Source organism: Thamnophis sirtalis, unplaced genomic scaffold (genome assembly GCF_051295495.1).
Source record: "Thamnophis sirtalis isolate CommonGarterSnake01/CBP01778 unplaced genomic scaffold, rThaSir2_p1.2 scaffold_8, whole genome shotgun sequence".
In the NCBI taxonomy this organism is placed as follows: domain Eukaryota; kingdom Metazoa; phylum Chordata; class Lepidosauria; order Squamata; family Natricidae; genus Thamnophis; species Thamnophis sirtalis.
In genome coordinates, this window is record NW_028261388.1 from 25818442 (window position 1) to 25843159 (window position 24718).

General features: G+C 36.1%; 1 protein-coding gene across 6 annotated transcripts in view; it reads left to right on the forward strand.

The window, feature by feature from the left end:
• NBEA (neurobeachin) overlaps positions 1-24718 on the forward strand; it is a 360491-nt gene that overhangs the window by 253414 nt on the left and 82359 nt on the right. For all 6 annotated transcript variants that reach the window (XM_087721296.1, XM_087721298.1, XM_087721299.1 and 3 more), the window contains 2 exons: positions 16513-16630; positions 17950-18052. In XM_087721296.1, coding sequence (XP_087577422.1) covers positions 16513-16630; positions 17950-18052 — 221 coding nt within the window. The remainder of the gene's footprint in view (positions 1-16512; positions 16631-17949; positions 18053-24718) is intronic.

Consider the following 24718-nt stretch of genomic DNA (forward strand, 5'->3'; position numbering starts at 1 on the left):
AAAGAGAAATTTTTAAAAAGCAAAATCAGGGACGCAAAAAGAAAGGAAAAAAAAGGTAAAGGGAGAAGAAAGAAGAATAAACTCCAACTTTCTTCAGTATGTATACAGTTATAAAATTCATTGATCTGTTTAAAATAAAACAATAATATATAATATTTCTAAATAAACAGTTTTGATAGTCAAATCCCAAAATTAAATGTTAATTTCTTCCAGTTTCTAGCAAGAACTCCAAGAGTGTGGTTATAGCATATAGTTTGGTTATAGCATACAGTGGTTATAGCTTATATTTTTGTGCTATTTAGTATATTACAAAGTTTTCACTAGTCCACAAAAGCAAAGAAAAATCTCAGTTAGAAGTAATACATTAAAGAAACAAAACTGTTATTATAATTAAAAAGGCCATTTCTTTGTTAATATACCTAGGTAGCAGATTCATACTGTGTTTTATGATGACTGTGTAAATGAAAAGTATAGATCAAGACTAATTACACAGATACTGGCCTCTAGTTATTTTCTGTCTATATTCAGAATACTTCTGTGTTTGTTTAACTGGAAACAAAATTTTAGAGAGAAGTTTCTTCCTGCTTCTGGACAATGTTTATCAAGCCTATGGAAAACAGATTTTAATTCTACATCAAAGAATCCCTTGAGGTGGAAAGTTAGGGGAGGATACATGAGTATGTAGCAGACAAAATGTCACTTACATTTTGCTGCTCAGTAGCTTGATATAGTCATTTGCTGATGTGAAATGACGAGGGCTTAGAAAGCAAGGTTTTGTTTTTTATCTGTCTGTAGACCTAGTGGGGCCTTGCAGAACCCAGTCAGCAGGTCATTAACTTTGTAGAAAACAGCTTGCATTAATATGCTCTAATCCAGTATAATTAGTCAAATTACTGCATGCCGACCAGCTTGTCATGTGCTGTCAGATTTGGCATGCATGCTGGATAGTCGTGGTCCCTCTGGAATGCCACCCTGGACCTCGGCAAACTGCTTGCTTATAGTATGGAGAAGCTAGCAGTTGCTGTATGTTGAGGAAAGGAAGGAATCTGAGGAAAAATGTGTAGAGTATATCTCTCCTGCTTATTTTAGAGAGAGAAACTGAATTTGTGCAATTACTTCTCCTTAACTGTAACAAGAAATTTAGGTACAGGAGATACAAGCTAGTTGTTCTTTATCACTACTCCATATCTAATAGAATTAGCCATCTGTTATAAGAGATTAGCATTCATAAAAAGATTTGCCATAAATAATTACAAGAGGATCATCCATGAATTACCTACCATGCTATGACACAGATTATCAAACAACCAATATCTGGGTGAAACAAACAAACACACACACAGACACACACTTAAGCAATACTTTTTTCCACTAAGGGAGGAGGTTATTAAACTGTAAAAGGGCCATATTAGCATAAATTCGCAAGAGCTCTTGTTCTGGCGGCATGATAAAAACCTGTGTTACCTTTGCATTAACACTGAATTGCTTGTTGTGCTTTTGGCAATGACAGATAAGTCAGTGTAATTCCCCATCGCGACGGAAATGATGCTCCAGATTCCAAACGCATCCTCAAGATGTCACTGACAATAATCTTCAAAGAACGGCCAGTGAAAGTGGGCTGTATGTTTGTAGGATGATATACTGCAAATGACAGGAAGAATTATGTGAGTGAAGACGAATCTGTAACATATTATTAAGCAATTTCACGAGAATAACAGGGATAAAGGATAACGGATGAGGGTGTCATTATTACCTTCATGTAGAGGGAAAGCAAAAGCAAAGGTAGAAAGACAAGATTAATTGAGGAAGGGTGAAGCATTCATTGCTCATCAGCTCTTTTGTACTCTCTGTTCTTGAAATTTCAGACAAAAAAAAAAATTGCCCAGAGCTGCATTTTAATGCATCTGGCAAAAGGGAGCATAAAACTGACAGGGCAGTTTTTAGACACCACTCAGTTTCTATCAATCCTCTCTCTAGCATCCTCATAAAGCTATTTGTAGATTTTCTCTTTGTTGTAAATAGGCTATTGTATCCTCTACTTGTTTTTTCCAAAAGATGAAAAATATGCTTTTGCTAGATTGTTGTAAACGTTGTACCAAAGTCCATGAGAGTCACTGCTTAGTGAGCAGCTCCTGAATTAAATATACATTAGTTTTAGAATAGTATTGCTAATCATATTTGAAAAAATTGAAGAACAATAGTATTTATCTATTTTCAGGTTAATAACCATGATATGAAATAGCCACTTAAAGAATTACAAGTAATGTAGTTATAAATATAGGCTTCAACTGTACTCATCAAAGTAGAAGGTCACAGGTGCAACTCCTTTCATTTCTGGGAAGAATCGAAAAGAACTGACTCCAAATTTGTAGAATAGCTACTAACGTAAGACATACCTTTTTCTCTCAAAAAAGTGGGTGAAAATCTGGGTGCATCTTATACAGTGAATGCAGCATTTTTGGCCTACCGAAACCCCACCCCCTTTGCAAAAATGGACGTGCAGAGGGTTTGGGAGCCTTGCAAAGTGCTCCTGAGGGCTGGGGAGGGCTGTTTTTGCTCGTTTTTGCCCCTCAGCCCCCAGGAGCAATCTACAAGCATTCGAAAGCTTTGCTTGCCCCCCCCTCTTTTTGCAAAATAATGAGGCATGCACAGGGTTTGGGAGGCCTGCAGAGTGCAAAAACTTTTTTAAACTTTACCTCTTCAAAATCATGGTGCGTCTTATACTCCAGTGCGTCTTATAGTCTGAAAAATATGGTAAATAATATAGAGTTGTTAAGAGGCAGGTGACATATATGATGATCATAATGGTGATTGATCACACAGTCAGCCAGGTGTTCCCTTCCCAAGGACTTGGAAAAAGTAGATGTTGTTTAATAATTATCTGTTCACAATAATGTGAAGTCACAATTGCTAGTTCTTTGGCTGGTGTTGGCCTTCATATGCATTACATTATTCCTAAGAACCCAGGATATAGTAATGTATCAATGTAATATTTGTGCGGATCTAAACAGTGTGACTTTTTGCAATTGTGTGATGAAAAATTTGTCAAGGCAAAGATTTTTGAGTGTAATCCAATTTTCTTTTGGTATGGTATCCAGTATGCTGATAATAGCTGGTAGCACCATGGTCAATTTATGCCATAATCTTTCAACTTTGATTTTCAGATCTTGAAAATTTGTGATCATCTTCAATTTTTGTCTTCTATTATACTATCCCTAGTGTTTCCACCACAATTATCTGCACTTTCTTCTTTTCAACCACAATTATATCTGCTGTGTTACAGGGGTGGATTCTGGCAGTCACTACTGCCGGTTCGCTCATGGGCACGCCATGTGTGTGCACATGCATGCGTAAAACAATAAAAACTGGTTCTCACCGCTGGGAGAACCAGTTCAGTTCTAGCGACCCAGGCTGCCAAACTACTACTGGTTCGGCTGAACCTGTCCGAACCAGTAGAAACCCACCACTGGTGTGTTATGAGCCAAGACTTATCAGTCTATATTTGGAAATCCCAAAATATTTTAATCTACTCAGTTTGACTACTTTTTCAATTTTATATTTCAAACCTTTTTTTCATTATTAGTACACGATAATTTTTACAAATCTTCCAGTTAATAATTTTGGTGACTGTATTGTGTCATTTGTAATCAATTTGTGTAATCTTTACAAATTGCTGATGATCTGTTGTTTATTTTGCTTCTTTGCACAATCTGCACTTTGAATCATTTGATGATTTTTCATTTCTGGCCTTGATTAGCAGCTCTTCCAAAACCAATCAAAATTTCAGGATTATTATTTTTTAAGGCTCCAGTTGTAAGCCATTGCCCAGTTTTATCTTTATCTTTCACCTTAATCTTTTGTAGAAATCAATGTATTCCTTGCCAGTGTTTTGTTTGTATTTTTAGTACATTATTTCAATATTCACTATTTGTTCCAATTTTGACTTGTATCAGTGCTTATTCTTAGCTGTCTGTTATACAATCAGCCAATGCATATACATTTTTCTTTGATTGTTCATTTGACCTGAAGTAAACCTCTGTCTTCATGCAGGACAGATATAATCTATCAATTTTACTTTGAGGATCCAATGCATAGTAAATAGTCATCAGTTTTCTTATTTTTCGGTCTAAACTATCCAGTTCAACTTGTGTCCAGTTTATAATTGCAGCTGTGTGTCATATCACAGATATGGCCCAAGTATTGATAGCTTTGATGATAATTTCCAACTTTTTTGTTTTTAGCAGTGTTTTGACACTTCGGATATATTTTTTACTAATCACATTTTTAGCTTACTATACTTGATGTTACCCAACTTTAAATTTCTCAGATACTTGTAGACTTCATCCTGGTGGCTCTTGATAGTTTGGCCATTCAGCATTTCATTTACTGTAATTTACTGAAATTCAGCCTTTCTTTTCTTTTCCTTTCCTTTCCTCCTTTCCTTTCCTTCCTCTTTCTTTCATTCTTTCCTTCCTTCTGTTCTCTTTCTTTCTTTTTTTCTTTTTCCCTCCCTCCCTCCCTCCCTCCCCCTCCCTCCCTCCCTCCCTCCCTCCCTCCCTCCCTCTCTCTCTCTCTCTCTCTCTCTCTCTCTCTCTCTCTCTCTCTCTCTCTCCACTGTCTATCTAACCTAAATGCTGGCTAGTTTACAATAGCTAGTGTAGCACATTTCTCTAGGCCAGATTCTATTGCTGTGTCTGTGCTAAAAATTCCCACATTTGTCAATACTTTGGTTTCTCATTTTCCATAAAGCTTATTAGTATGCTGTACATAATAAAGATTATTATATTACAATGAATAAAGTTTATTATTCCATAAAGGTTGTTATTATGGTTCATTGCATAGTCAGCCAGGTATTTAGACGATTTGATGTTTTTATCAACCTATTGAGTCCTTCCCAAGGACTTGGAATAGGTGCATATTGTTTGATGGTGATAAAGGTATCATTGCAGGACGTAAGCTTTTCCACATAAAACTGCCTTTTGGAATTGACTGATGGTGATTTTGTCAATGCCAATAGTATTTCAGTGGTGCTCCAGATATTTTGGGATTGTGTCCAAGGAATTTACTATTATTGGTATCATGTGGGCTTTCTTTTGCCACCGTCATTCTACTTCTATTGCAGGTCTTTTTTTATTTTCCCTAGTTATTTCTTTTAAATTTTGCTATCTCAAGGTACTGCCATATCCACTATCCATACTTTTTTGTCTGTCTTATTTATAATGGTTATATTGCCTGGAATGTTACATGGCCACTGTGTGTCCAAATTCTAAAGTCGCAGAGCACTTTAGCTTTTTCATTTTCTATTAATTTGTCTATTGGTACAAGGATCTAATATATGACATCGAACATCTAGATTTCTACACGAAGTAAATAAAAAATTAACTATTATTAGAAAGTATAAAGCTAAGTATTTACTAGTATTGTTTAACCCTGGAGTTTAACTTGGCAATGATCTTCAAATCCAATTTAGAGGATGTTATTTTCAGTGTACTACAACTGAATTCAAGGTTCCTTGAAATAAAACAAAATTATAGAAATCTCATTCCAAGGTCCATTATCAGAGATTTCATAGTCAGTTACCACCAGATGATTTTTTTTTCCTTTAAAAAGATAAATGCTAAATTTTCAGTAAAGGCTTTAGAGTATGGGGTTGGGAAGAATGTCCTAAAATGTGTCAATCTCCTATATCCTGTATTTACTTTGATGCAAGAACATAGGCTCTATAAATCTTTTGGCTAAAATGTACGAATGTGGGACTGAAATATTTAACATTTTATATTATACATGAAGAAGTTGCAGCCTTCTGTTGATTTATCTGGGATTAAGCCTTGTTGTGAATTCACCAGGGATTACTTTTAAGAATACTCTATAAATTTGGACTGCTAGTTGTACAGATTATGGATTGTGGCATAGATTGTAGTCCCATGGATGAAAAGGGTTTTTTATTAGAAAGACATAAAAATAAAGTTACATCTTCAAAATGAGATTTATATTGTTGCAAGGAACATAGGTTACTGAAATGCTTCCAAGTTCTAATGAAATATTTTTATTGTATAGTAATTGCTAAATAAAATGAGAGTAAATTTTTCAACAGATTATTAAGTAGAGATTAATGCTAAATTTGTGCAGTAGAAACCTGATTGCTTCTATAATGGGGAAAAGTTAATATTTTAAACCAAGGCTAAAGGTTGACAGGAGATAAATTGAATTTGTTTGCAAAAAGAAATTTGTTTCTTTAAGTGAAAATTGAGGTCAGCAGGTCAGAGCTTTCTTTGCTTCTAGATGAATGAAATGAATTGAATAATGCCACTGTTAGATAGCAATATGTAAGCTAACGACAAAACAGTACATTAGAAATTTGGACATGATAGATCAATGATATTATGATACTTTATGCTGGTTATTCTATGCACATCATTCATCTTTGAAAAATAATATATAAAATAAATATAAATTATGGTACTATTTTTCAAAATTCCTTTTACTCATTGTTTCCATTTTGTTTTACATAACTGAGTTTTATTATTAATTGGAGGTGAAAGAACACCGAGAGCTATTTTCATTGGGTCAAATCTATCAAAGTTCAGATAGGGCAGGCCATGCAATCCCTGCAATCCAAGAGGAAGGTGGATATACAACAAACAAGTAAAAACTAGAGTCCAAGAATCAGTAAAGCTAAAGCATTTCTTAACCTTATTGGTTTTAGTATATGTTTCATTCTGTGTTGGACATGACAGAACCAGCATTGTCCTAAATGAGTGCAGTGATGTTGGTAAAGAAGTTCTAAAATAGTGTGAAAACGCTATCTAAATTTGTCAGCAGCCCACAACATCTCATGTGTACTGTCTGTGTCAAATATATTTGTGCTGCATTTACAAAGCACTCCTATAAATCTTACATCCTGCTAGCAATTTCCCATTGACCTTAGTTTCAACAAAACAGCTGTATCATGTACCTTCAGGTCACTATGGCCTTTTTCTTTCTTTTTTTTTCTTTTTTACAAAATTCCTCTTTCCATTACCCAACTTGATTACTGCTGTTATTTTTCAGATGTTGGCTGAGCAGAAATTGTTTGAGAGAGCTTCGCTGTAGTCATGCCTGGACATTCTATAATTCTTGATTAAATACATTCCCACACGTCATTTTAGATTATGATATGTACATATTTACCCATAAAGATGTTGTTTCTACAGAGTAGCAATGTTACATATTCACCAACCAAGAGTCAATTTTTCAATCACATTCACTGATTTTACAACTATGGGTAGATAACATTAGTAATTTTGGAATAGAAAAAAATGTTTTGCATTTATCCAGAAGGTTTCTGAAATGGCTTATGTTTTGTGCCTCAAGATATTTTGCACTTCTTCATTTTCTTTCATCTATTCTTAATTCTCACTTTTAAATTAAATTTACATATAACACACAGGTGTGTGTGTGTGTGTGTGTGTGTGTGTGTATGTATATACATACATATATATGATAAAAGGAGGCTGTTACCTGTAAAAATTATTATGTTTAATAAGATGCAGTAATAATATTTTTATACTGTAAACTAACATCAGAACAATTTTTTTTCAAATTGCTTCTTTGCTTGTTTATAGCTTTGAATCTCAGAAATGGAAATTTCAAATTGTGTGAATGGAATTTTCTAAATTAGCTGCAAACCATTTGTCAACAGCAAAAATTTCATCACACTTAGTTAAGATTTTATGATTATTTCAATTGCCGAATACCTTGAGATGTATAATTAAGAGTGATCTAGAGTATTTCCTCAAGGATCAGTTCTCCATTCCTTTTCCTCATATCGTCTTAAGGGTGGGGGGAACTGGGAAACCCAATCACTAATTGCTTCTGTTCAACAAACTTGTTTAAAGCTAGGTGCCTAAATCATGTACATGCTTACACAAAGCTAACATTGGGCATTATAATGAATATGCCTTAGTATTTGATAGGGCAGGATCAAAAATATTGAAACATAATTCCTGAATTACATTGAAGCATTTGTAAGGACTGATTCATGCTTGTGCATTTGTGGGTTACCAATTTTTTTATTACTGGCTCAGGTGGGTGGGCGGCGTCTCATGCTGCCGCTACTACAGGTTCGCCCGATCCGGGCCGAACCAGCAGCAACCCACCTTTGCTTGTATATAGTATAATTATCATCATAAAACAGTAGGCATATACTCTGGGTTGTATTTTGTAACAAAAGGGAAATACAGATTCAAGTTCACTTTACATCTTGGTGATTTCATGAACACATCCATGGGGTTTATGGGAGTATTTTGTCATTGTCTATCTCCCATTTAGCCTATAGCCCTAGTGTAGTATTTCTTGATGCTGTCAAGTATCATTCAAATACTAGCCAGCTGCAACCATGCTTGATTTTTGAGGGGATTCGACAAGTGTTCATACATCAAGAGTTTACAGTTTGTTACTAAAATTTGGGTATGTAATTCTGCATTTTTTTCCTTTTTGTTCTAAATTAAACTATTCATTGTCCTTAAGCCATCTTTCTGGAAATATATTAGAGGTAACATATTCTATCATATACTGTTTGTAACCTTAATCCAATTACAAGCAATATGAAAAAAATACTTTGCAAATACATAATGCAATTTAATAATTACATTTTATTTAGTTGAATTTTTTTTTAAATAAGGTACACTGGATTTTAATGACATTTTCATGGATTGTCAATGAATTAATTTCCATTTATACTATTTTTTAATTACTATTTTTTTAAAAACAGAGTAGCTCTAATATTGTAACACTGTCCAAATGTATTGAACTATAAATCCCATGAACAACAATTTAAGAGTATGTTACATGGGGCACAGGATGGCATACAACCCGGCGGGGGGTAACACCTTGATTATCTCCCCCACCACCGCTGCATTCTTAACTTTTAATTTTTTCATCTTTCTTTTTCATCTAGCTCCCATTTTATTGATGTATTGTATTTTTATGCTTTTATCTGTAAAGCATCCAGAATCTCACTGAGAATGAGCTAGGCAGTATCTAAATTTGATGAAGAAATAAAGTGATTAAAGTTCAAGTTAAAATAAAGACCAAGAAACAGATTGTTAGAAAGCTGTTTTTTATTATTTATATTATTATTATTTATATACTTTATTCATTAAACATGAAACTCGGCCAACTGAACATTCAAAAATGCATCCCAAATACCATTGACAGGTGTTAATGGTTGATATGGTTTGCTGCCAGCGTCCTAGGTATCAACAAAGTACCTTCTTAAAATATAAGATGTTCCGAGTTGCGCAGTTTTTTGCAGTTCTGCTGGTGTTATTGCAGAAAGCTTCAATTTGTTGATGTATCTTGTAAAATTCTTGGACATGGTGCCAAGTGCCCCAATGACAATGGGTATCAGTGTTACATGCTTCATCCATAGCCATGTAGTTTTGATGGCCAGGTCGCGATATTTCATTATTTTTTCTAGTTCTTTTTCTTCGACTCTGGCATCTCCAGGAACAGCGATATCAATAAACTGTACAGTTCGGCTGTGATATCTGGCATGTTGTGCTCCAAATGATGATCCGTTTATATTCGAAAGTCCCACAAGATCTTCACCTTCTCATTTTCGATAACTTTTTCCGCTTTATATTCCCATTTTTGCATTTGACTGATGGTGATTTTGTCAATTTTTAACTGTTTTAAATGTAATTCCAGTGCTTTTGGAATAGCACCCAGTGTGCCAATTACCACTGGAATTACCACTGCTGGTTTGTGCCATAGTCGTTGAATTTCGATTTTTAAGTCCTGGTATTTTGCGATTTTTTCATGTTCCTTCTCGGCGACCCTGCTATCACCTGGTATTGCAATATCTATGATTGTAACCTTGTTTTTCTCAACCAGTGTGATGTCTGGTGTATTATGCGCCAGTATTTTGTCCGTTTGTATACGGAAATCCCACAAGATCTTGACCATCTGATTTTCGGTGACTTTTTCATGCTGATGTTCCCACCAGTTTGTTGCTGTTTTAATATTAAAATTTTTGCACAAATTCTAATGGATCATTTGCGCTACTGAATTGTGCCGCAATTTATAATCAGTCTGTGTGATTTTTTTACAGCAGCTGAGTATGTGATCAACAGTTTCATCAGCTTCTTTGCAAAGTCTGCATTTGGCATCATCAGAGGATTTTTCGATTTTGGCCTTAATGGCATTTGTGCGGATAGCTTGTTCTTGCGCAGCCAGGATTAGTGACTCTGTTTCTTTCTTTAATGTACCTGTTGTTAACCATAACCAAGTTTGTTCACTGTCCACTTTATCTTTTATTTTTTCCAGAAATTGGCCATGCAGTGCTTTGTTCTGCCAACTCTTCATTCTTGATTTTATCACATCTTTTCTGTATTCTTGTTTCGTCTGTTGGGCCTTCAGTAGATTTTTGTTCTTTACTTCGATTAATAGATGTTCTTGACTTTCTTTTAAATAATCAGCCAGTGCATGTTTTTCTTCTTCAACTGTTTGCTTCACTTGTAATAATCCTCTGCCACCTGATTTTCGGGGCAGATACAGTCTATCAGTATCACCACATGGATGTAAACTGTAGTGCATTGTCATTAGTTTCCTGGTTTTTCAGTCCAAAATGTCCAAATCAGCTTGTGTCCAGTTAACTATACCAGCTGTGTATCTTATAACTGGTATTGCCCAGGTATTTTTGGCCTTGATTGTATTTCCACCATTCAATTTAGATTTCAAATTTTTCTTAACTCTGTTGGTGTACTCTCGCCTGACAACAGTTTTTACTTCTCCATGCTTAATGTTATCCAACTGCAGAATGCCTAAGTATTTGTAGGCTTCATTTTCTTTGCATTTAATTAATTGGCCATTGGGCATTTCAATTCCCTCACATGCAGTGATTTTGCTCCTTTTTATGGATACAGTGGCGCATTTTTCCATGCCAAACTGCATTGAAATATTGGTGCTGAATACTCGGACTGTGTTTGTCAATGATTGGATTTCTATTTCTGACTTTCCATAGAGAAATTATTATTATTATTACTATTATTATTGTCAACCTTTATCATTATCTTAGAAAAAATGTCTTAACTGAAAATTTGATTAATCTGGAATAGTGTGGAATATATTTAGCTATGCTTCCTTTTAACATTTCTCACCAGAGAACAATTTGTAATTAAATGGCATAGCATTGTTTCAGCTCCTGACACTATTTCTTTTTTTCCTTGAGCCCATCTTTTCAGGTTGAAAGCATAGAAAGTTATTTTCTGGTAGTGTGATTAGATTGGGGTTGAACTCTCCAGCTGGCAGGCCTGTCTATGACTGGCGGCGGACTGTCCCCAGTGCTTGTCATTTCCTGACATGCCTGACAGGATGGGGACAGCAGCCCCAGACAGGTTCATTAGATGGTGTTTTCTACAGCTGGGCTTAAAATAAAATAAATAAATAAAGCTGCTGGGGCCTTTCTTGTTGGTTTAAACCTAGCTCTTGTTTTGACAAATTTTGATCTGTGCAGTTTTTAGAATTTGTGACACATTTTTGTTTCCTTCGCCTTTGGCCTGCACTTTGTGCTGTTTGCCTTGTTGCTGTTTCAAAAACCTAACATTACTTCCCCCATGAGAGGCATGGAACATGCTTATCAGAGCCATAAAGAAAAATAGAGTCATACAGTAAACTAAGAATAACTGTTCATTTCCATGGTGATCAGCATAATGACAAGGAAAGGAAAACCTTGAGCTCTCAATAAGCCAGTTTCTTTATGATTCAAAAACATACCATTTATCAGAAAATATGGTATGATTACCAGAACCCTGCACTGACAAGTGTCTTGCTTTATGGTGTTGTCAAAAGTTTAAACTGACTTCATAATAGTACTTTACTTTTTTGGAAAGAGACAGAATTTTTTTGTGTGTAAGGTTTGAGACAGTACAAAATTAGTCAAAAGCATGCATTTACTATTCAGAAATGATCATTTATATGGCATAGTTTAATGTCTATAAGTTCTTAATAAGATGCATTAGCCTGCTGTGTTCCATTGATTATTATTGCATGTCGTCAGCATTGTCTTATTTGAATAAAATAGTAATTGAACTGGGTCTAAGGAATGGGCTAATCTCAAATATCACAAAATAAGCTACTGTAAAAGCTTCTTAATTCTCATGCATTGATTATTAATAAAATTATTAAAATGGTCTTGGTATTGTTGTATTGCAATTTCGGTGCAAGTCTACAAAGACATTTCCATTTTATGCATTCATATCCATGCAAATTTCCACTCTATTTGTTAAATAATAATCCCTATTGAAATGCTAGATCCAGTAATTATAGAAATCATATTAAGCTGGTAATTAAAAAATAATTATTGACTTTTTAAATTTACTGGTGGCTGATATATTCTAGCCTCTATACTAGCTTTAGCACTGATCCATAAAGAGAGTTTATTAATTCTGAATATTTTACATAGTGTAAAAATGGTCACATGCAAAAAACTTGTCAGGTATTGGTGTCTATCAAGATACAAATGAAATTCCTTGCTAGAATCATTTCCTTTGCTTGTTTCCACCAAGCAGCTTGGCATATTACAGCCTTTTATGCTGGCTGGGTTTAATGGCTTGCCTCTATCTAGTGCAGCTGAAAACCAAGCCCTCCATTCATAGAAATCTAAGCACTTACCTTTCCTTTGTATTGTTAGTTACTGCTGCTTTAGTTTGTGGTCTCTATGACAACTGTTTAAATTGGGATGGCCAACTGTCATCTGGAGTATTATGGAAAGAAAAGTGTTAGTGAGCCCGTAGTCCCACAGATAGAGCATTTCAATATAATCCAATTTTAATTGAGCTCCAGAGACTTTGATGTGCTGCAGAAGGTTGGGAGAGAGCTATTCCAGGGAGAAATTAAAGCAGCGCAGCAAGGCTTCACTTCTCCAGACTGTCACCATTTTAAAGAAGCATTAGCATCAAACTTAACCTTCCCCTATGGAACATCTCTTTCAGCCTTTCCTGCTTTTTTTTTTTTTTACTACGCCATATGTTACAAAGGCAAAGGTACTTTCATCTTTCTGTATACATTTTTACACCCTCTTGATTAGATTTGAAAGGCATGTACTGGACTTGGGATGCATCAGAGGCTGTCTCTTGGACCTTGCTTTGCAATTCATAGAAAGAAATAAAAAGCAGGAAAGGGATTAGTTTACAATTGTCATCTGGCATGTGTTGGATTTTTCTCTGAAAGATTGCTGAAAAAGCAATCCAGCTGGATGTTAGAAAGTTAAAGATTAGATATCAGGATTATTTTTAGCTTGGGTTTAGCATTTCTCATGAGTGTGTGAATCCTACTTTATTTGAAGATGTGTACATCAGATAAGAAATCCCTCTTTAGCCATTTCCACAAAATACTCTTATTTGTCAACAGCAGAAAATACTCACAAGGGAATGAAAAGCAGCAGTGAAACTGATATTGACTAATAATTGGACAGAAGGAAAGGAAGACTCTTTAACTGATCACAAGTGCCAAATAATCTCTGGTTTTATTTCATTGATGGCTGCTCATTGATTTCAGTAATTTCATAAACTTACAGCAGTGCATACAAATTTAATTAAAATCAAAAAGCAATTTCTTTATTTTGGGGGTCTTAACTTTCAAAGTTGCTACTGTTACAAAGTTACATAAAATATAGACATCAAAACATTGAGAGCGCACAGTTGTCAGAAATCATAAGAAATAAATAAATAAAACAATGGTTAGGACTGATGGTTCCTCTTTATCAGAAGTGAGATATTTATTTCAAGTGTCACTATCAGTCTTAAAGCCATACAATTTAAGAATATATTTATTTATATGGGCAGATCATCCTAGCCCTTGAAAGGCTTCGAGTGGATAGTAGTGATAATATTCTGTTATTTGATGATAATAGAAATGCCAACTAGATCTGCAATCAAAAGTTGCACGAGTAGTCCTGCGCTATGTTTGGTTAGCCAGCCTAGTTTTCTTAAGGATCTAGTTTCCATTCTCCTCCTCCTCATTAGTTGTTTACTTACCATTTTCTATAGAATTAAGTATCAGTACATTCTGCTTAACTGCTTTAAATAATATATTACCAATGATCAAGTCTCGCAGGTCATTCTGTGAGCTGTCTTGAAGGATGTAGCTGAGAAAAATGTCTGGCAGATACCATCCAAACACAGATCAAACAGTGATTAAATGTAATTTTTCCTCTCTTACCTGTTTCTGGCAGGTAGCATGCAGAAACCAAGTGTTGGGCTTTGACATGATTGAAAGAACTGTTACAGGAAGGATTGGAGATCTACAGGTGAAACTCAAAAAATTAGAATATCGTGCAAAAGTTCATTTATTTCAGTAATGCAACTTAAAAGGTGAAACTAATATATGAGATAGACTCATTACATGCAAAGCAAGATAGTTCAAGCCGTGATTCATCATAATTGTAATGATTATAGCTTACAGCTCATGAAAACCCCAAATCCACAATCTCAGAAAATTAGAATATTGTGAAAAGGTGCAATATTCTAGGCTCAAAGTGTCCCACTCTAATCAGCTAATTAAGCCATAACACCTGCAAAGGGTTCCTGAGCCTTTAAATGGTCTCTCAGTCTGGTTCAGTAGGAATCACAATCATGGGAAAGACTGCTGGCCTCACAATTGTGCAGAAAACCATCATTGACACCCTCCATAAGGAAGGAAAGCCTCAAAAGGTAATTGCAAAAGAAGTTGGATGTTCCCAAAGTGCTGCATCAAAGCACATTAATAGAAAATTATGTGGAAGGGAAAAGTGTGGAAGAAAAGGTGCACAAGCAGCAGGGATGATCGCAGCCTGGAGAGGATTGTCAGGAAAAGGCATTCAAAAGTGTTTGGGACTTTCACAAGGAGTGGACTGAGGTTGGAGTCAGTGCATCAAGAGCCACCACACACAGACAGATCCTGGACATGGGCTTCAAATGTCAAGCCGCTCCTGAACAGCAAACAACATCAGAAGGATCTTACCTGGGCTAAAGAAAAACAGACCTGGTCTGTTGCTCAGTGGTCCAAAGTCCTCTTTTCTGATGAGAGCAACTTTTGCATCTTATTTAGAAACCAAGGACCCAGAGTATGGAGGAAGAATGGAGAGGCACACACTGCAAGATGCTTGAAGACCAGTGTGAAATTTCCACAGTCTGTGTTGATTTGGGGAGCCATGTCATCTGCTGGTGTTGGTCCACTGTGCTTCATTAAGTCCAGGATCAACACAACCGTCTACCAGGAGATTGTGGAGCACATCATGCTTCCTTCTGCAGATGAGCTTTATGGGGATGCTAACTTCATTTTCTAGCAGGACTTGGCACCTGCCCACACTGCCAAAAGCACCAAAATCTGCTTCAATGACTGTGGGATTACTGTGCTTGATTGGCCAGCAAACTCGCCTGACCTGAACCCCATAGAGAATCTATGGGGCATTGCCAAGAGAAAGATGAGAGACATGAGACTGAACAATACAGAAGAGCTGAAGGCCGCTATTGAAGCATCCTCAGCAATGCCACAGGTTGATAGCTTCCATGCCATGCCGCATTGAGGCAGTAAATGCTGCAAAAGGGGCCCAAACCAAGTACTGAGTACATATGCATGATTATACTTTTCAGAGGTCCGATATTGTTCTATATCCAATCCTTGTTTTATTGATTGCATGTAATATTCTAATTTTCTGAGATTGTGGATTTGGGGTTTTCATGAGCTGTAAGCCATAATCATCCCAATTATGACAAATCATGGCTTGAACTATCTTGCTTTGCAGGTAATGAGTCTTATCTCATATATTAGTTTCACCTTTTAAGTTGCATTACTGAAATAAATGAACTTGCACAATATTCTAATTTTTCGAGTTTCACCTATAGATCTCCAAGGGCAACATCTTTACCAGCTATGCCCTACTATCTATATTCTCCATACAAGCACCTGGACATATTGCTATGCCTTACCCAAGCAAACATTTCCTTCAATGTACTTAATTTTTATTTTACCATCTATTTAACAAATAGTATGATCAAATATGAGTTAATGCTCAAGCAAAGGTGATGTAGAAGCAAGTTTTTAAAGTACAGTGTTATTTGGATATATATACTTTCTACTGCATCTATGCAGCTGGGAAACTTCATGAATATTTAACCACACCTTGTTGCTAGTCTTTTTGACATAATATAATTGTTTGCCCACTTAGTAGACACACAAGTAAAAGTAGTAAAAAGTTATGATGACAACTAACCTTTCTCTACTGCACCTATCCCTGGTTTACTTGTTTTGCTAATATCCATGTAATAGTTTTAATAATACTAATTACAGAAAAACACAGTCCAGAGATTAAAGGATGAATGAGAAAGAATCAGCATCAGAATGAAATATACAGGAAATTGAGAATTTGGATTATCATATGGTTCAGTGAAACCTTGTTGTCACACAATGCCATTTTCCTTGGAAAAATGAAATGTTTGTATTACAAGATCACAAAAACAGCAATCAATATGTGTCCTCTTTATTATAAAGGTCCTTGCTTATACAGAAGGCCTTCATGGAAAATGGATGTTCAGCGAAATTCGAGCAGTTTTCTCAAGACGTTACCTTCTTCAGAATACGGCCTTGGAAGTATTCATGGCAAACAGAAGTATGTTTATTATATCTTTAATATAAAGCAAGAATTTTTTAAAAAAATATTAAAAAATAGTACCTACTGAAACTGAAAATGTGCTTCTACTTTAGGTATTACTATTTTAGGATATTCACATTTCCTATATGGAAGTAATTTGTGTAGAGTCTTTAAGAATAATTAGTACTGACTTCTGATTAGGAGTAGAGGCCTAGCAAATGTGCAACAAAGAGACTATCAAGTGAAGTGCTGTGGGATGTATCATATTTTAATTATGCAATGCTATATTTTCCATATAGTACCGTGATGGAAAATCTGTGGCATGAATGCCAGAGGTGGCATGCAGGGCCCTCTCTGCTGGCATGCGCACCATCGCCCCAGATCAGATTTCCATGGTGTTTCTTTCATGAGCTTCTGTTTCCCTGCAAACGACGAAACAGAAGCTCACGGAAGAAAAAGATCTTACCTCTTGCCATGCTGCCAGTGTTGGGATGCTTCACCTCTCACTGGCTAGCTGATCTTCAGGTCTCTGCTGTGCATGCGTGCAGATGCATGTGCATGCAGATATTTGCACATGTCCATGAATGCATGGACATGCATGCATTCTCACACGTACATCTTTCAGTTTGGGCAAGCGCGCATACGCAGTTTGGGCCCTCAGTATCTAAAAGGTTCGCCATCACTGATATAGTAGCTTTACACATAGCTTGAAAATTATATATTTTAGACAAAAACAATAAGAAGGAAGTGGAGAAAGATCTAATTTTTTCTCTAATTTAAGGAAAGTTTTCTTCAACCTTCCATGAATTTTCCTTGGTTTTTTCTCTTTATCTACAGATAAAGCTTAAATATTGAGAAAGGAAGAATTATAAATATATTAACATAGGTTGAGAGGAATAAACATGTTTCCTCTCCAAAATTAGATCTTTGGAAAGAAAATTCCAGTCTTCAAATATGTGTGAAGTCAATGGCATTGCCATTGTGTGAAGCAAATTCATTTAGCCTGCAGTACTTTGACTCTAAAACTGTTTCACTGATGCAGCCCTATATCAGAAGGATTTGGGGTTTTTTTTTTCATTGAATAGTTCCATTATTAATAGGTAACATGCATAGTGTGACTTTTGTTTGCATCAGATTCCTAGAGAACCTTTAAGATATATATCTGCAGAAAATATGAAAATCTTTTGCATCTTAATTAGAATAAAAATGTAATTGGATTATATCTCAAATTATATTCTTAGCTTTTTTGTTTGCTTTTGATGACATATTATGATGACATATAAAACCTTTTTGTATATCAGCAATTCTTTAACCCTTCAATTCTCTTTGTACTGCAGCTTCTGTAATGTTTAATTTTCCTGATCAAGCAACAGTGAAAAAAGTTGTATACAGCTTACCTCGTGTTGGAGTGGGAACCAGCTATGGCTTACCACAAGCAAGGTATTCAGTATTTGATTTTCTGTTTAGAAATATATGAGCAGTGCAATGTAATAGCAATACATAAAAGTGCAATTACGGTAAGTCTGTTGTGTAAATTATCTTTATATTAATTTTAAATGGATTTGATTTTACTGTCAGATAGTTTCCTTTTCACAACTTTTTCACTGATTGTTAAATACAAATGTTTATTTGTTTATAATTATTTATAGACATGCACACCCTCAAAGACTCAGAGCAATTTATAATCTAATCTAACTAATTAAACTGAGGAATGCTGGGGATGAAAGATTATGATTTTTAGGATCTTGACATCTCTCTTAACATAATGCTCTTCCAGCCAATTTCCAATATCACTGTTTTTATACTTTTTGAAAATGAAATTTCCTAGCTTCAGAAAGATTCTGCCAAGAAATTGGTGGAGAGGTAGGAGAGAATCCCTTATTAGACATTATTTTTCCCTGGAATATTGCTAAACAAAGATCAATAATGGTGTTGGGTTCCTTGTGTCTAAACCAGATGAATGAATCATGCATTTAGTGATGCTGAGTAAATTATATACATTGAATTATATAAATAATTATATTTATATAATTATATAATAATTTTCTGTCAGAAAAAAAATGCTTTAGTGATGGAATCTACTGGAAGATTCTCTGAAGGCCACACTTTCATAAGATATGATTTTTGTCTCATTAGTGTTTTCATGTTTTCCTCCAGATCCATTAGTGCTTTTCTTATCATGATGTTATCTAGTTGGGTAATGAGATGCCTGCAAACAAGCAACTAAATTCAGACAGTGTCAAGAACTCCACAGTTAAACCCAGAGCTACATATAGTTTCTTTTCACTCTTTAATTAATAAAGATATTGTACCATGTATGCCTTTAAGTTAGTATATTCAAAAAATAGTGTTGATTAAAGCTGGTCAGAGAAAAATACCACAGTGGTGTGTCCCTCTAATATTACCTGAACATACATGCATCATTTATTTGATTCTGACATAATAATATTTCTATGAATCTATTTAGTTACTCCCTTAAAGAACAGCAAGTTGTGCCTAGAAAAAAGTAGATTAATACAATGTTGTGAACCAAACAACCCTGCTTACCACACAATAGCTGATGTTGCATATAATTAAATATTTTTGTGCTTTAGTACTTTTGAATAAAATGTAATTTAAAAAAAATAAATAAAGTAAATTGGATTCCACTGATAATGATAGCTTGGTGTAAAAAAGTTGATACAGTTTTTAAAAACATTTTAATCGTTTATACAAAGAGGTAGAAGCCAAACAAGCAGTTACAAATGCTGGACACATCAAAAAAGTAGGGAGTTTTATTTATTTATTCAATTTATTCATACTTGCCTTTTTTAAGCTCTCAGAGACAAGGGAAAAACAAATGTATTCAAAATAAATGCAATCTCCTCTGGAGCTTCAGTCTGTCAAATTATTAAATTAAAACAAAATGTCCAATTAAAAACATAAGTCATCTTAGAGGTAGCAGTTTATGTCCTTTTACTTTTTTCCCTCAAAGGAGAAGTCTGGAATACCAGCTTCAGCTGAGGTAGTATAGACAGCCCTCACTTTTTTGGACAGCTCCCTTTCTTTCCATCTGGCATTATTCTTTGATGGAACATCTCAGTTCCCTGCTAGGGAAGTGAGCAATGTCACAACTAGGCCTCTTTGAAGTCCAGCAGCAGTTTCTTTTGACATTCAGTTTGCTGTCTCCCTTCTCTTTCTTTTTTCTCCTTTCTCAAAAGCTCTGTTCTCTCACAGAACTTTTAAGATCTTCAAGCATTGAGTCTAAAAATACTCATAATCTGGTGATGAGGCTAACTGTCAAAGAGGCTGGTTTTTTTCCCATTCAAAGAAAACATTAGCAATTGTTTTCCACTGCAGTTGTTTCATGAAGTTTGTGGGTGTTTTTATTTATTCCCTGTGCTCTTTAACAACCATATGGTAACTGTAGAACTTATTTCTAGATTTGGGCTGAACTGTCTTGAGTGTTCAGATGACATCTAGAATTATTTCTCATTTTTATCTTAAACTTGATTTAAAGTTTGAGGAGGGTAATAATTTGAACAAGGGCCAATCAATTGAAGCTCAATCCTGAAAAGAAAGAGATGGTATCCACTGAGTAATTCTTAACCTGTTCTTGAGGATGTTTGGGAATGTTCTTGAATCCATCACTATGACTGATTGCACATCTGGCCTAGTGGGTAATACCATATTACATCAACCCAGTCAGATATACCACCTGAAATTCTGTTTTGTGCAGAGTTAACAGAGAATGAGACATTCTGGGTTAAGATTCAGCTATAAACCTATTACATGTAACCTGCTCTATTGCATGAGGATGTCATTCCTTCCTGAATCCACAATAGTTAAACCCCATATTTCAAACAATACACACACACACGCACAGACGCACACACACACACAGACACATTTGATAGGATAAAAACTAAGCAATTATTGATTGTTGGCATAATTGTCACCACTGCCCTAGAAGCCTTGGTTTTTGCTTGTTTCTCATGCAAATCTGATTTCAATTATTTGTACTATAGTAACCAATTCAATTGCATTTCCAGAATGGATTGTGTGTAAGGCTATTTATGAATTGCTATTTTGCCTGACTGATGTGTTCATCTAATTCTTTCAGTGCCTTTCCTATGGAGGTTTCCCTTCCGTTGTCTTAATAGTTGCAGGCAAATATACTTCAAATCTTCAGGGCAAAATATGTACCATATATTTCAGAGTATAAGACACACCGGAGTATAAGGCGCACCAAGGTTTTGAAGAAGAAAAACTTAAAAAACAGTAAATAGGTAGATAGAGGGATAGAGAGAGAGAATATTGTAGGTAGGGAGAGAGAGTAGGTAGGGAGAGAGAGAGAGAGTAGTTAGGTAGGGAGAGAGTGTGTGTAGGTAGGTGGGTAGGTAGAGGGATACAGAGAAATAGAAGAGACACAGAGAGAGAGAAATATAGTAGATAGGTAGGGAGAGAGAGAGAATAGTTAAGTTGATAGGTAGAGGGATGGAGAGAGAGAAATAGACGTGACCCGTCAAAACCGCGTTCCACAAAAGCGCGGTCGACGAAATCGCGTATGTGACGTCATCACAACGCGACGAAAAAGATCGAAAAATTGAAATAAAAATTAAATTACAGCAAGCCGATTCACATAAAGGTAAGCGTTAGGTTAAGGGTTAGGGTTAGGGTTAGGTTAAGGGTTAGGGTTAGGGTTAGAGCGTTAGCGTTACGTTTAGCATTAGGTTAAGGGTTAGCGTTAGGTTTTTCGTTAGGTTAAGGGTTAGGTTTAGGGTTAGGTTTAGGATTAGGTTAAGGGTTAGGTTTAGGGTTAGGTTTGGGGGGGGTTAGGGTAAGGTTTTCGCTTTATTTTTACATTTTTTGATCTTTTTCGTCGCGCTGTGATGACGTCACATACGCGCTTTCGTCGACCGCGATTTTGTCGTCTGCGGTTTTGTGGTGGAACCGAAATAGAGAGAGGGAGAGAAATACAGTAGATAGGTAGGGAGAGGGAGGGAGTAGGTAGGTTGGTAGGTAGAGGGATCGATAGAGAGAAATAGAGAGAGAGGGAGAGAAATACAGTAGATAGGTAGGGAGAGAGAGAGAGAGAGAGAGAGTAGGTAGATGTTTCCAGGTGTATTTATCCATGTGCTGGAGAAGGAAATCGCTGACAATCTGCAGCACCTAAGACTTTGTTTCTGTTGGCACAGCACTTGATCAATGTAATTCTCATCAATCAGTTAAAGAGCTTTCCAAAAGGAAATAATTTTTTTTGCACTGTGCAAACCTCCCCAAAACAGCCTGTTTTTTGCAAAAACGGCCCCGTTTTTTTTTAAAAGCATGAATAGCCTTGGGGGTGGGGGCTTGCAGAGTGCTACTGGGGGGTGGGGTGGGGCAAAAATGTGCAAGCAATAGCCCGTTTTTTGCAAAAATGGGCCTGTTTTTTTTTCAAAGCATGCATAGCCTTATAGAGGCTTATAGAGTGCTGCTAGGGGCGGGGGGGGGGCAAAAAAAACAATTTTTCCTCATTTTTGCTCTCTCCAGCCCCCAGGAGCTCTCTGAAAGCCTCCATAAGGTTATGCATGGCCATTTTGGTGAAGGGGGCGGGGCTTCAGGAGACAAAAATGCTGTATTCAATGTATAAGACGCACCCAGATTTTCAGCCTCTTTTTTGAGGCTAAAAGCTGTGTCTTATGCTCCAAAAAATACGGTAATATTTTAGCTCATGATTGCATCACTTCAAAATTATTATTTCTTCTCTTCTTTTGATGTACATACAGGCTGTGTATATGTGTTTTATGAAGATAATATAAATCATATAAAGATAACTTCCATAAATTCTTGAAGGTTTAAAGTGCATACTATCTCAATATACTTTAGTTTAGTTTAGTTTATTTGGATTTATAGGCCGCCCTTTTCCCTGAGGGGACTCAGGGCGGCTTACAATCATTAGGGAGGGGGTGCAATTCAAAACAAACAATATGTGAACAAAATAAATAAAGTAATAAAAACACAACTTGCATTCAACATTCAACACTCGGGTGGGGCAAATCAGAGACTTATCCCCAGGCCTGTTGGGATAGCCAGGTCTTAAGGGCTGCGCAGAAGGCCTGGACGGTGGTGAGGGTGCGTATCTCGACGGGGAGATCGTTCCACAGGGTCGGAGCTGCAACAGAAAAGGCTCTCCTCCGTGTAGTCGCCAGTCGACATTGACTGGCGGATGGGATTCGGAGGAGGCCCAGTCTGTGCGATCTTATCGGTCAGAGGGAGGTAATCGGCAGAAGGCGGTCTCTCAAGTACTCAGATCCACTACCATGAAGGGCTTTAAAGGTGGTCAACAGGACCCTGAAGCGCACCCGGAGATCAACAGGTAGCCAGTGCAGCTCGCGGAGGATGGGTGTTATGTGGGCGAACTGCGGTGCGCCCACTATCACTCGCGCGGCCGCATTCTGGACTAACTGCAGCCGCCGGATGCACTTCAAGGGCAGCCCCATGTAGAGCACATTGCAGTATTCCAGCCTAGAGATCACAAGGGCTCGAGCGACTGTTGTGAGAGCCTCCCGATTCAGGTAGGGTCGTAACTGGCGGACCAGGCGAACCTGGGCAAATGCCCCCCTGGTCACAGCCGACAAATGCCCCCCTGGTCACAGCCGACTTTCAATGGCATTGTAACAAAATTAAAAGAAAATTAAACATAAAATATAAACTTATCCAGTTATAGAATATTAGATGTTACAGTTAATTTACTAATATATTAATAATTGATGTATTGGTGTAAAATTCTTACATTTTGTGTAATACAGGAACAAGATATAGAATTAATTGGCAAATAGGTTCTAAACAAATTAGTCAATATATTGATTGAAAAATACTGCTTTGCAATAAATTCATATAAATAGAGACATTTAATATCATAGAAGTAAAATAAATGTGAATTGAAAAATACTATCTCATACATGTTTTTGCCTCCATTGCTAAAAAAACAAGCCAACCCCTGTTTCATGGGAATAGCATCCAATAAATGAAAGTGAAGAGTTGGTAGTGAGGATATATAAATAAAAATGCAATTTTCTTGTCATATCTTCCCATAACAAGGTGTCTTTAGAGCTCTACATAACACTGGACTAGACTATTTACAGGACCACATATCCCTGAGATTATTTGCCTATCCCACCAGATCCAAACACGGTCCTATTCCCTTCCCTGAAATGCTGCTATCCAATGAGATCTAAGAACCATGCCTTTTCTATGGCTGCCCCTTCCTTGTGGAACACCTTTCCCCTGATATTCTAGCTTTTTAGCCTTCTGGAAGGCCATCAAAATCCAGATGTTTAGCCAAACTCTGGGGTAGAGTGATGCAAGACTGTGGATTACTGTTAGGACACCTTAAGTGGATGACCTAGGCACCTGGTTTTTAATTTTTGTTTTTTGTGTATTACAGTATTACGTTATATAGTATTATTTGAGCCATCCAAAGTTGTGCTCTATGATAGGAATCCATTAAAAAAATCTTTTAAATGAATAATATATACCTGTTGTGAATTGTAACTTGTGGCATAGTGTGTCTAAAAGGGATTAGGTGCTTATGGAAAATCACAAAATAATTGTTATTGTTTAATATTTCTTTATTTGCCCATCTTAGTCTTAGCAAATTATTCATGCCTCAGCTGTGCATGCTGATGAATAAAAAATCCATCTCCTAGCTAATTAAGAGACTTTTTAATTCTTTATTTTGTTTTAATTGTCCAGGTAACTAAAAATAATATGATGTAAGATGAATAGGGAAGTCTTAACATTCTCAATGTCAGTCATCTTTTTCAAGGTGTAACATCTGATAGATACCTTACAAATCTTTATAATATTCTACTAACCTTTCTGTAGAAGTCAAGAGAGAAAGCTCTCATATTAGCATGCCTTATTAAACTTTCATTGTCCTTATTTGGAGGTATCCTAAAAATGCGTAACAACTATTAGTCATTGTTATTATCCATATTACCTTTGGATGTAGAGTAAGGCTTTGATTAAATCCAAGTAAAAAAGTTAAAAGGCAGAGGAACTAAAGAAGGAAAGAAAGCAAAAAACAGACGGATGATTGAATACATACATTCTAAGTTTTTGAAAAACTGAAGAAGAAATAAG